This window comes from Panthera leo, chromosome B3 (assembly GCF_018350215.1).
Source record: "Panthera leo isolate Ple1 chromosome B3, P.leo_Ple1_pat1.1, whole genome shotgun sequence".
NCBI lineage: Eukaryota > Metazoa > Chordata > Mammalia > Carnivora > Felidae > Panthera > Panthera leo.
In genome coordinates, this window is record NC_056684.1 from 37,200,073 (window position 1) to 37,214,163 (window position 14,091).

At 37.6% G+C, this 14,091-nt stretch overlaps 1 protein-coding gene across 7 annotated transcripts in view; it reads right to left on the reverse strand.

Moving 5' to 3' along the window:
* The window catches only part of PIAS1 (protein inhibitor of activated STAT 1), a 120,902-nt gene that overhangs the window by 23,889 nt on the left and 82,922 nt on the right, over positions 1-14,091 (reverse strand). For all 7 annotated transcript variants that reach the window (XM_042941594.1, XM_042941596.1, XM_042941592.1 and 4 more), the window contains exons 5-7: positions 13,501-13,591; positions 12,739-12,873; positions 6,639-6,744 (exon numbers count right to left, since the gene is read on the reverse strand). In XM_042941594.1, the coding sequence (XP_042797528.1) occupies positions 6,639-6,744; positions 12,739-12,873; positions 13,501-13,591 (332 nt within the window). The remainder of the gene's footprint in view (positions 1-6,638; positions 6,745-12,738; positions 12,874-13,500; positions 13,592-14,091) is intronic.

Below are 14,091 nucleotides of genomic sequence, written 5' to 3' on the forward strand. Positions count from 1 at the left end.
GATATCCATATGGAAAATGTAAACATTTTAGCAGCTTTATTTATGACAGTGCAAAACTAGAAACAACCTAAACGTCCGTCAATTGATAAGTGGATAAACAAATGATGATTCAGGTAAATGGAATACTAAGTAATAAAGAGAAAAAAAAACCTACATGGATGAATCTCAAAAGCCATCATACTAAGTTAAAGAAGTCAGACATAAAAAGGTCCATGCTGCAGGCCTTGAGATACCTGACATTTTAGAAAAGACAAAATTACAGAGACAGAAATCACATCAATGGTTATAGGAACTAGGAATAAGGGGCTGAGATGAACTGCAAGGGGCCACAGGGGAACTTTCTGGGATGAAGGACGTTCTATATTTTGATTGTGGCAGTGGTTCATGATTGCATACACCTGTAAAATTCATCAAACTGTACAATTCAAAAGGTGAATTTTTACTTTTGTAAATTATACTTCAATAAAAAAAAACAAAAGAAAAAAGAGAGACAGGAAAGAAAATCATGTTAAATTTAGTCACAGCAAGTAAGGAAAAATAAAATAAGCAAAGTCCTTATAATGTGAGGGCAAGGAAGGAAAAAATAAATACAGGTTACAATATTTTACCCTGCAACATCAAACAACATGGGGCAAGTCTTCTAGGAATTAAAGTTTTCCTGTGTCACTGTGAGTGCAGTGGTAACAGTATCTTATTATATGACCTATAATGAAGTTATAGCTAGCCACATTAAAATTAATCTTTTTAAAAACCTCTGTTGCCATGACCTATGAGAGTTAGCAACTAGTCGTCACACATGGCTATATTTGAGTTTAAATTAAATATAATTTAAAATTCAGTTCCTCAGTTGCACTGGTCACATTTCAGAACTCAACAGGCACATGTTGCTGACACCTAACCCATGGGACAGTGCAGATGTACATTTCCATCATCACAGATTTTTCTATTTCTGTTGCTCTAGCTTTTTTTTTTAATAAGTTCTATCGTTCCTTAATATCAGACTATTTTATAGTAATCCTTTTAGAACTTTAAGGTTGTAAACAACTGAATATATTAAATTCAATACTTCATTTAGGCAAGGAAACAGGCACAGAGACCAAATTTTTATTCTGGATTTCTTTAAATCAGTTTACCTCAACAAAAATCTGAGGATCTACTATGTGCTAGGAACTGTGCATGAGGAATTCAAAGATAAATAAGATTAAATTCCTGCCCAGAGAAACTCAGAGTCTAGTTGAGAGCTGAGCTGCTCAGTGGGACCATCTCTAATGTGCTCTAAAAGAAATGTGTTCAGGAAGCTAGCTGAAAGTGAACTCATCTACTCCAGAGGTTCTGAGATGCCTCCTGGAAAAAGTGAAACACGAAGGATAACTGGAGTGAGGCAAAGAACAGGGAAGTTCGGAGGCACAGAGAACAATGCTGGCAAAAGTCGTGCAGAAAAGATAAGAATCCAGCATTTTTGGAATATAAAGTACAAGAAGGGCGAATACAGAGGACACTGGGAAGGGTAAGGGTGAATAGAGAGGACACTGGGAAACGGTAAGGGTAAATAGAAATGACACTAGGAAGGGTAAGGGTGAACACAGAGAACAGTGGAAAGCGGTAAGCAGGTGCCACGACGTGGAAAGTTGCACTTGTCATGCTAACAAAGTTAGAGTTTTTACTCTACCGATGTTACAAAGCCATGGATTGCAAGGGAATGTAAGATTAGGTCTGTACTAATCACTTAGGTCGCTACCAGGAGAAAGATAGGAAGAGGGACCAAGAAAGAAGAGGGATAGATTACTTAAGAATAGATTTTTTAAATAAAGGCGGAATATGAGAGCTTAAATGATAGCAGTGACAGTAGGGAGAGAGAGAAGACAGATTTGGAAAGTATTTAGGCTGGAAGTTTGATAGGATTCAGGGAGTTCAGTTTTAAATACTTGAATTTGGGGGGGGGGGGGCGCCGGTGGCTTAGGCGGTGAAGCATCTGACTTCGGCTCAGGTCATGATCTCGCGGTCCCTGAGTTTAGAGTCTGGAGCCTGCTTCAGATTCTGTGTCTCCCCCTCTCTCTGCCCCTCCCCTGCTCACGCGCTGTCTCTCTCTCTCTCTCTCTCTCTCTCTCTCAAAAATAAATAAACATTAAAAAATTTTTAAATACTTGAATTTGAGGACCCAAAAGAATGTTTCTGTGAAGGTGGTTAGCTAACTATGCATATCTATATATGAAACTCAGGGGAAGGTCCCAGATGAGATATGTGCTAATTTAAACCACAAGATCAGATGTGATTATATCCAGATAAAGTATGCAGAAAAGTGGGCCAAGGATGACACCCCAGGGAAATGCTTCTCTTAAGCAGGATGCTTCTCTTAAGAGAATCTACTGAAGGTAAGTGATTGAGAAGAAACAGAAGAGAATTTCAAGGATAAAGTGGTTGGTATGAAATGTAGCAAAAATATCTAAGATGAAAACTGAAAAAATAAACTTTAAATGTGGCAATCAGACTGTCACTTGTGACATCTGCAAGAGAAGTTTCAATGGAATGATAGGAGGTTAAAGGGCACACTGGGTTGCAGTGAGGAGGGAGACAGATCAAGTGTAGGCTACTCTTTGAAAAAAGTAGGAGGACACAACAGGAAGAAGTCAGAACTCTATCTAGATAGAGAATAGTTTGTTTTTATATTTTTTAAACGATGAAAAAGACCTGACAAAGAAGGCTGACAGGAAGAGCTAATAGAGAGGGGTGAGCCAAAGTACAGGACAGAGAACAGATAAATGAGGGAACGAGGTCTCATAATACTACTTCTGGGCATCTGCACCCAGATGTCTCGCAGACATCTCAAATACCAGTGTAAGCACGCACTCTGATCCCTCCAATCTTCTCCACATTGTTTCCCATTTCAGTAAAGGGCACTACTATGTAATCAGTTTAAGAAGCCTAGAATTCCTCCTTGACTTCTTTTTATTCCCTCCCCACATGTAATCCGTCACCATTGCTACCCTTCAACACTTCTCAAACCATCAATTTCTTTTTTTTGTTAATTTTTTTAATGTTTATTATTTGAGAGAGAGAGACAGAGAGACAGACAGCAAGCAGGGGAAGGACAGAGAGAGAGAGAGAGAGGGAGACACAGGCTGGAAGCAGGCTGCAGGCTCTGAACTGCCAGCAAAGAGCCCGACGCGGGGCTTGAACCCACAGACCACAAGATCATGACCTGAGCTGAAGTCGGCCGCTTAACCGACTGAGCCACCCAGGCCCCTCAAACTGTCAATTTCTATGCCCATTGTCAATACCTATGTTCAAGACACCATCACCTCTTACCTGGACAACAGGTTCCTAACTGGCCTCACCACATCAGTCCAGCCCCTCCTCAGCTCAGTCTTCAGAACAATCTTTTTTTTTTTTTTTTAAATGTTTAGTTATTTTTGAGAGAGAGGGAGAAAGAGAGAGAGAGAGAGACAGAGAGAGAGAGAGAGAGAATGTGTGTGTGTATGTGAGAGAGAGAGAGAGAGAATGGGGGGGACGGGCGGGGACAGAGGATCCAAAGCATGCTCTGCACTGACAGCAGCGAGCCTGATGCGGGGCTCGAACTCACGAACCGTGAGATCATGACCTGAACCAAAGTCAGACGCTCAAAACCAACTGAGCCACTCAGGTGCCCCCAAGAGCAATCTTTTTATTGCCCAAATCTGATCATGTCACTCTGCTTAAAAATCTTTTAAGGGTTTTCTATCCTTGACACCTTTATGTCATCTGTATGAACTCACCCCATGGCTATCTCTCTGGCCACTGTCCTCCTTGGTTCTCTCTTCTCCAGCTCCACTGGCCTTGTCTCTTAGCATATTCCCCTCTCTTCTTGGGCTTAACTCTGCCTCATCCTTATAATCTTGTCTTTAAAATCACAGCACCAGAGAGGACTATGTTCTGTTGTTACCTCCAGAGCTCCCTGTCTTTCTTCTTTAAGGCACATGTCACAACTGTAATTCATTAATGACTTGTTCAATCATTTAATTCTGTCTTTCCCACCAGACTACAAACTTCTAAGGGATGCAGAGACAGTGTGTGTCTTGTTTAATGCTATATTCTCCTGTGCCTGGAACACTGTAGACTCTTAATATAATTTCTTGAATGAGAAGAATAAATGAATGTAAGATTACCTTTGAGCAGAAAAAGGGACATTTACTCCTGAGACTGAAGAGAATAAGTAAGGGTAGTTACAAATGTAGATAAGCTGAAGAGCAGTTATGGTGGCACGAGATTAAGGAAGCAATGGGCAGTTCAGAGAATTAACACCTTGTAGTGCCAATTTTCTTGCAATGGCAGTGTGCTAATAAGAGAGGGGGAATAGTGTTTGTGTAAAGTGTGACCAAGGTTTAAAATGACTGCTGCAGGGAAGAGGGACAGAATAGGAATGTGATAAGAAATAGTAAAGGGCTGTCTTTGTGATTGAGGGGACAACTCTACACAAAGGTGGAAACCACAAGGCAAAACTCTACTAAATCAAATGAACCAGAGTAGATTTCTCTGTGAAAAGTCTCAATATTGTGGAGTTTATTCTTTCAAGAACGTAATAGTGCCTGATTTGATGAATACAACTTTGCCAGCAGAATTTACTGATAAGATTAAGAATGACTTACAGTGAATATATTTTTAGGTAATTTGATTCTTCAAAAATATCTGAGAAATCTGTCAACATTTTCTTCTGTCAAATTGTTTTATACAATCTTTTAATTACACAATTAATTTGTTGGGAAAGTTACTTCTTTATAGATAGTGTAAAGGCAAACAATCTGTTCCTTAGACAATTACAACGAATGCCTTACTGGTAGGATCCAAATTAATGTTTTATTGGTTCTCCAGGCCAGTAAGTAAGATAAGAAAAAACTGCCACAAAAACCCTACCCCATCTGCAACTACTCTCCACTCCTGGCATTGTATCAGAGATGGAATAAATAGCCTCTGAAATAAGAAGTTCTGATTATTTAACAGTGGCTAATAGTGGTTCCTTCCAGAAAATAAAGTAATTCTAGGCTCACCTTCCCACTCCCCCCGCAGACGGTGCTACAAATACAAGTGGAGAAGAGCTAACAGCCGGAACAAAAAACAGCTTGCCTTACTGCTGCTACGACTACCACCACCACCACCGCTATTATTCAATAGAACAGCCTCATCTGCCCTATTTGTTGGTATTACTTTTTCCACACAAGCTCACATAATTCCACAGCACTGACTACATGAGATTCTAGCACTATGTGGCAGACACGGAGAGTCTCAGTAGAATGACCAGAAATGGACTTCAACAAATGTGAAAAAGAGAAGTTCTTCTCCTGCACTCTCCTTGAAAGCAGATGTCTGTCCCTTTTTTCTCTGTCTCTGCCAACCGGTGCTTCCTCTCCCGTAGACCCCGAACACTGCTGTCATTCTAGCTCTCTACTGTCTTTTGAGGCACGTCTACAGAGGCATTAGCCAAAATCATGCTCCTCTTGACTCAGGATGACTTGCATTTAAAAAAAAAGGATCCTTTTAATGCAGAAAAATCCTTCGATGAACTATTATTGAGGGTATAATGCTATTCAGAGGTAGTGGGATCTTTTACTCTGGCACAGAAACAGGTTAGAAATAAAGATAAAAGCTATGCCACAAAGGAAAGTGAGGGGAAGGCCGGCCTTACTACCTTATTAGTTCTTTCCACCAGCGTGTGTGTGCCTAACTACAAATCTGAGAGTGGATTTCATTAACCAACTCACATCAAGAATCCTTCAAGAATAGCTATCTAACCCCTGCCTATAAAGTTTTGTTCCCTAAGTGTCCAGCCCCATCCCTGAATCCATCCATGAAGAATCTTTCTCTCACAAAGAAAAGCATAAAAGAACTAAGCTCACCTCTTGGGAAAGGCTGCCAACCTCTGGCCTTAACCCTCAAAAACCGAGGCCAGAACAGTCAATCTGCAGACCTTACTACATCTCAAATTCAACACGACAAAATGAACCATCTAGTTATTTGTAACTATAAACCCAGACTTTGAAGGAGCTTTAGAAATCATGTGGCAACAACCTCTTGTTACAGACGAGTAACTTGTCCAGGTCTAGACTAGAGGGACTTGTCCAAGGTCACATAATTGACTAACGGAACCTATTTCATTATTGTTTTTACCATCCCACAGACTCTCTTTTTACTTTATTAAAGCAAGGGTACAGTCCTCACATATCCCTGCACATTTTTCCTGGATAAGCCTTAAATATAAAATAATTCTCATGAAATACACACCAAAATTTCCTTCCCGTCTCCTAGAATCCCTTAAACATTTATTTATTTTATGCAATTTTAGTAAAATAATCTTCCGTATTCATTTACTGGCTTTCCAAAGTTCATTTTAAGAACAGTAAAATGCAGATTATAAAATATAGGTCATAATAAAGATATTAAAAGATATTACAGATAAAATATAGGTCATAATAAAGATATTAAAACTATTTTTAAGTCTTGATTTACTTTGCTCAGAAAACAAGTTTTCAGTGTTTCGAATCTTCTATGACAATCTCTAGTGAAAAAGAAATTTCTTTTGTTGAAAATTTATTGAGTAGAAAGCACACTACTCTAACCTTTACCAAAATAGTTCAGCTACATAAATGAAATAAGTTTATTATACGTACTTAAAGCTCTAGAATGATCCGGATTCCTTATTCCCTTTGCTCGTAACCTCTGAAGAAGAACTGTTGAGGACAACTGTTTTACAAGATATACTGCCATGGAATAGTTCTGGAAAAAAAAAAAAAAAAAAGATGTAGAAAACAAACAACATATGTAAGTATATAGTACATCTATTTTAATCTCGCAACGATAGGGAAAGAAAACTAACACTTCTTAAAACACCTACTGTGTGGCCAGACACTATCTTAGGTGTTTTTATGAACAGTAATTAATTTAGTCCTAACCAAAAAGCCGCTGAGGTGGTCATAAACCTATTTTTATGGACGAGGAAGTGAAATGTAGAAAAGTAAAAGAATTTTGCAACTTTCAAGCAACAAAGCCAAGTCTGTCATGCTTCCATATTACCTGACTACCTACACTTGAAGCTAATCGATTTGTGGCACCTATATTAAAAACAAAAAACACTATTAAAATTAAATCTAAACCAAGGCCAATAAGATGTCAAAGTCACTATAAACCACATTTGGTAGGTAACAGATATATTTAAATAATAGTACCTATTACAAAATTACAAATTAGCTTGGCTTCCTAATCTATACCACCGCATCTCTCTTTACGTCTCTAACTAGTTGTGAAAAGACCCTATGTGAGCCATTATCACAGAGGGAACATTAAAGATTCGCAAAGAGAAGCTGCTGGCTTGGCAGATGAATAGATGAAGATCCATTATCAGCAGAGGACCGGTAGAGGAGATGGTAGCAGCAGAAGGTAACCAAGAAAATAGTCCATCATAAGCCAAGGCAGAGAGAAGGGTACATGACTGGACAAGAGGGAGAAAAGACAGCTGAGGCTTATTAAGGGTAGGAGAGAGATCTAAATGAGAAGGCCCACTTTCCATTTTGTGTCGGGATCAAGAGGAAGATCAAGAGGTTTGGAGAGAAGCAAAAGGAAAAATACTTACTGCCGCCTTCTAGCTTACAGCTACATACAGTTTCTGAAGCACTCTTAACATATACTATCTACTTCATTTAAACCTCACAGAAGGCCTATATAAAAGACAAGAATAAGTGTTTTTCTAAGTAAAGGATTCATGGAATGGAGGCACAAAAAGATATGTCATCTGCTCATGATCATGCATCTGTTTGGTGACAGAGCTGGCACTAGAAACCAGGAAGAAAGAGTTGGGATATCAGGACAATGGACTTAATGGCCAAGGCCAGTGTAGTTCTCTACCATTCCTGCTTTTGTGCACCTTGTTTCCTTTGACTCTCCTAACCTAGCCCAACGTATATTCCAACTTTCAGACTTTTAAAAATGCATTCCTCTCTTTTAACAAGAGAAAATATCCCATGTATCCTCTGGTAGGCCAAATTTTCATTTGGAGTTCAGAAACCTATCACATGTTACATATTTTCTGGGGGGAAAAAATGAAGGGTCGAAGAAGCTAATTTACAAGTAATCTTAAAACTTGCCTAATTTTTAGAGCACACGTATCAATCTAATGTAAAACTGAAAGGCTTCTTCTGGGGGGAAAAACCCTTATTCACCTTTATTATTTATTTGATTAATATGACAGAAACTAGAGGAATGCTAATTAACACTGTGAAATTATGTACTGACAGCTTGAGTCTTCAGTACTAGAAATTACCCTCAGGCTTTATATAATTTTTTAAGGGGAGATCAAGTACAAACCACAACTACAAGTTTAGTGAAAAGGTATGTTCACTCTAGTTGAAACATGTAACAAATTAAAAAAAGCAGAAGGAAAAAGAATGTGAGGTATTTATTAACAAATGCCATTTGTACTGATAATACAGAATTCAATTCTATAGCACTTGAAAGAGATTCAGCAGCAAAAAATCCCCCAAACTTTACAGTGGTATAATATCTCCTTCAGGTAAATGATAATACATTGTTTCTGCTAACCCTTCAATTACTACTTACCTCCCAACTACTCATATATATTTGCATTACACTGATGTTTTTGTCAAGTGCCTTCTCAAAAGTCTTCAAAATTGTGTATCAAGTTCACAGGACATTTTCTCCATAATTAAGATATAATCTACTCATTAAGTGCCCTTTATACCAATATCTAAATAACTTTTCTCTAAACAAAGAGAGTTTAATAAATGCTAAATACAGTGATTACCCTGACAGGATAAAAAGTTACAATACAGTTCACTTATTTCCTTCCAGCACTGTGCTAGCTCTTCTGTTTCAAAAAATACTGTCTTTTTAAAATTGAGATATAGGGGTGCCTGGGTGGCTCAGTCAGTTAAGTGTCCAACTCTTGATTTTGGCTCAGGTCATGATCTCACAGTTTCCGAGTTTGAGCCCCGCATCAGGCTCTGCGCTGACAGTGTGGAGCCTGCTTGGGATTCTCTCTCTTCCTCTCTCTCTGCCCCTCCCCTGCTCTCTCAAAAAATAAAATAAAATAAAATTTAAAAATTAAAAAAATTTAATAAAGTTGAGATATAACTGACATAAAACACTATGTGAGTTTAAGGTACACAACAGGTTGATGTGATACACTTCTATAAAGAGATCCTACACTAATCAGAGCATCTTTACAAGTTGAATTAAAACTAGTGATGGAAAAACAATCTAATAAGCTATCTTCTGGGCTTTGGTAAAGTATAATTTTCTTTCAAAAAAAAAAAAAAAGAACAACTGTCTTTCAATGTTTTACTTCAAAAGGTCTCCAACTTGTAGACTGGGGTCTCCATGAAGATCTTACCTCTTAGGTAAGACTAGACAACCATCAAATCACTGAAGATACTGTCTCCTCTCTGAGGTTGGAAAGGCTTTCCTCTCTCCTCTAATCCCATACATATCAGCACATCTCCCTGCGCTCCCACAGTCATAGTTTACTGCAAACACCCCCAACAGACTATGCTTTTCACACACGGGCAAAAAACAAACAAACAAACAAACAAACACAAAACAAAACAATACAAAACAAAAAATATTTTCAATGCCCTCTTCAAAAAGGGAGACCAAAAGGGGAACCCCAAGGTATACTAGAAGTAAAACATTTAAAAGGATTTCAAAAACTTAATGGTGACATATTAATTAGGCAAAGGAAAAAATATAATCTGGATAGTTGTCAAAAGGGATGCTGATAAAATTCACAATCCACGTCTCACAAAGATATCCAGTAAAAGAGCAATATAGGAGCACACAGTTGATGTAAGCAAGCTCTATCAAAAATTAATGAAGACTTGGGTCACTAGTAGTATGTTCATTATCGTAAGGAACAAGTTGAGCACTGGCACTCTCATTATTTCACACTGTTCTGAAGGTTCTAGTCAGCACACTAGAACAAAAACCAGAAATTATGACATAAGTACTAGGATTATCATTATCTGCATAATGATACATCTCAAACTCCAAACTGCCTACCTGGAAACATCAAGAAACCAATTAAAAAGCTGTTGGAACCAGTATATGAAAATTCAGGTATTAAGTAAATATTCAACAATAACCAGCTTTTAAATAAACCAACAACAAATACATTCTTTAGAAAATATAATAGAAAAAAGATCTACTTACAATAGAAATAATAACAATAAACAACACAGAATTAATTTTAAAAAATAGAAGATTTATAAGAAACCTATTAAATTACCAAGGAACATAAAAGAGGATTTGAATAAATGGAGAAACATACAGTTCTCGGAATGGAAATATTAAATAGTATAAATTAATCCTAACTTAATATACTAATTTAAAGCAATCTCATTCACATTCCCAGAAAGATCTGGGGGGGTGAAGCAGGAAAACATGGCTCCCTCCCCATAATTACTTTTCCAACACCTCCACTCTCCCCAGAGCCTCCCTCACTTTCAGGCTAATACACGCCCTCCTCCACTAACACTTCAGCAACAGCATGCTCCTAAGAGTGACCTCTCTGCACGATTCTGGATGCTATTCAAACCGTTTACCACTCTGAAGAGTGACCTTCTGTACACAGAAATATTTACTCCTGTAAAATTTTCATTTAAAAAGAGAATATCCTTGGGCACCTGGGTGGCTCAGCTGGTTAAGTGTCCAACTTCGGCTCAGGTCATGATCTCACAGTTCCTGAGGCTGAGCCCTGCTTTGGGCTCCATGCTGGCAGAGCCTGGAGCCTGGAGCCTGCTTTGGATTCTGTGTCTCCCTATCTCTCCGCCCCTCCCCCACTTGCAGTTCGTGTGTGTGTGTGTGTGTCTCTCTCTCTCTCTTTCTCTCTCAAAAGTAAATAAACATTAGAAAAAAGGAAAAGGAAAGGAAAAGGAAAGGAAAGGAAAGGAAAGGAAAGAAAAGAAAAGAAAAGAGAAAAGAAAAGAAAAAAATCTAAAGAAGAGAATATCCTTAACATTAACAGTACACCTCAAAGGCCCTTCATGGCCTGGCCCTTCCTTACCTCTGTAGCCTCATCTTGTACATGGCTCTTCTCCACTCTCTGCAATCTAGCCCCAGAGGCTCCCTCTCAGTCTCCTGGAAAGAACCAGGCTGTCCCCTGCCACTGGCTGTTGTGCAGGTTGTTTCCTCTGAACCTTTCACCCAAATTGCTTCCTGCTACTCTTCTCTTGGCTCAGTCACTGCTTCCTCAGGGAAGCCCCGCCCGACCTCTCTCTAGTTCAAAGTGCCCTTTAATATATTCTAAAATCAATGCATACCTCTCCTTCATAGTCCTTCTAAAAACTGTTCACCTTTGTGTGTGTGACCACCCGGCCCCCAGATATCAGGCTCTAAAAGAACAAGGACTTTCTTTCCTTGCTATGGTACTCCCAGTTTTCAGTATAGTGCATGGCATACAGGAAGCATTCAATAAATTTCAAATGAATTAATGAATAGATATGCGCTCACATGATAAAACTGAAATAATCAATGACATTCTGAAACTGTCCTGGAAAAAGAATGCAAGACGAAAAAACAATACAGAAAAAGTTCAGGATCACACATAGGATAAATAAAAATCAGATACATAGTGATGTTGGCTTCTGCACCAGCATTTGTTTAGTTAATGGTGTTAGACCAAATGGCTATTTAAAAATGAAAGTAAATTTTTATTTCACACCACACATAACTTGCGATGGATTAAATATTTAAAGGTAAAACAAGAAAACTCAAAAGTCTGGAAGAAAATAGAAACAAATATTTATGTAAGCTTGGGAAGGGCAGACAGACTTAAGTGTGATGGGGGACTAAGGGGGAAAGACTATTTAAAAAAACTAGTTAAAAACTGTCTCTATGATAATTTAAATCTTCTAAACATTAAATAATTACATGAACGAAAATAAAAGGGAAACAAACTAAAAACAAATATTTCCAATATGTGAGTTTAACTCTTAATATATAAAGAATTCATAAATAGTAAGGAAAATAGCAACAGAGAAAAAATAAGAGATATAATTTTAAAATGTAAATCACACAGACAAATATGTTCAATCTCAGTAATAATAAAAGGAGCACTAATCAAAGCAGCTTGGTGCCATTATTTACCTACTAACATTGGTAGATTTTAAAGAAGACTTTTTTTTTTTAAAGAAGTATTGATAGGGTATGGGTCAACAGGCACACAAATAAACACTGAAAGTCAGAGAAGAAATTTGCATGTCTTCTGGTAAGGCAATCTGTCAATGTACACAACATTTCTTAAAATTCTGCAGGCTCTTTGACTCAGGAATTCCACTTCTGGGAATTTAAGGAAAGTATCATGGATGGAGGCAAAGCTATAGCGACTAGGATGGTCGTTGAAATAGCACTGAATCAATCAATCAATAAATCAACTAACTGCTCAAGAACAGGGAATAGACTCAATTGTGGCATACTCATATTGGAATACGATCTAGCCATTTAAAATCATGCAGACGAACATGTAATGACATAAAAAACATTCATGATAAATTGCTGAGTGAAACAGGATCAGGTTATAAAACACTGAATAGCAGATGATCCCATGTTTCAAATGGGAACATGTTGAAAATTCACTGTGAGACAAAAATAAATCCTTTTGCAACTCACTTTACAATATAATTTACATATAAGCTCAGGTAGCCAAGGAGATTAACCCTTCCTCATAATACTAAGATCTAGTAGAAATAAAAATTTACTTACTCTTCCAATTTCTGCAGTCCAAGAAACAACAATGGTGTTTGGTACTGTTGTGGACAATCGGACAAGTGAGGTGATATTAATTGGTCGGCTGGGTCGCTTTGGTTCCACACCATTTTTTGTAGGTGGAAGATAACCCTAAGAATAAAATGTAATTTATTTCTACTTATTTCCACAATCATTTCCACTTCTATTCCTAAAACAAGCGAAAAAACCCCACAAACTACATATTAGAAAATATGAATATTGTCATTAAAGAGTAGAGAAGCAAACATTTACAAGAGTTTACATTAACCCTGTCATCTCATTCTATAGTAAGCCAGAGAAAAATACTAGCGATAGAACTTAAAAATGTCTAAAACTTAAGAATCAGGATGAATTCATTAAGAGCTCAGATAAGGGTATAAAGAACGTCTTAAACGTAACCGAAAACATCCCCCCCACAGCATTCTTCCTCTGTTCTACTGTAGGCTTCCAGATTCACATGAGTGCCGCTGAGGTTTTGTTGCAACAATTTCTTGTCCCCTCAAATCCAGAATGACACTAAAGTTACCACACCCAACTCCACCTCCTCAACTTGGTCTCCATAGTTAATGTCACAGCTGTTAATTGTACACAATTGGTACAAGTGTTTCACTCAGTCACATGAATATATATCCAAACTAAGGATGCTTTCTTAATGAAAAACTATGATTTAACGACAGCTGTCATGACTTACGCATGCTATGCTGGCAATGCATTTAAAAAATAACTTTTAGGACTTACTGGAAGGCTGCAAGGTTTTGTATTCACTTTCACACAAAGATTGGGTGGGAAGTGATCTTCTTGTGGACAACTGGTTTCTGATAAACAAAACCTAAACAATAAAGGACAAGTTTAACTTCCATTCTTAAAGGATGACCTCAATATTTCTGTTCAATAGCTAATCTAAAAGGCTGTCAAACTTAACAACAATAAAAACTACTTAACGCTAGACATTTCACATATTTAAACAAATTGAAAGTAAATAATTCTGTCAATGTAGAGTTTCAGTGATCACGACTATCAACCTGTAGTTGTCTTCCTAATTATTTCCAATCATTTGCTTAAGCATGTTCTAAAGAGGAAAAAAAAAAAGAAAAAGCTCGGTAGTGGAATAAATTTAAGATATTCTGAATCCAAAAATTAAATTAAGTTTCCTTAATATAGACTTCTCAGAGCTAGGGTAACGTGCACTGTAACTTTCTAGGAGGGAGATACAATACACAGTATTCCCAAATTTATCTGCTTATAAAACTTTTTGTTTTGGTTCTTAGCAGAGCATACTGAAAAGGCTGTAAGTCCATCCCAGGACCAAATTCTATCCACTAAGCCAAG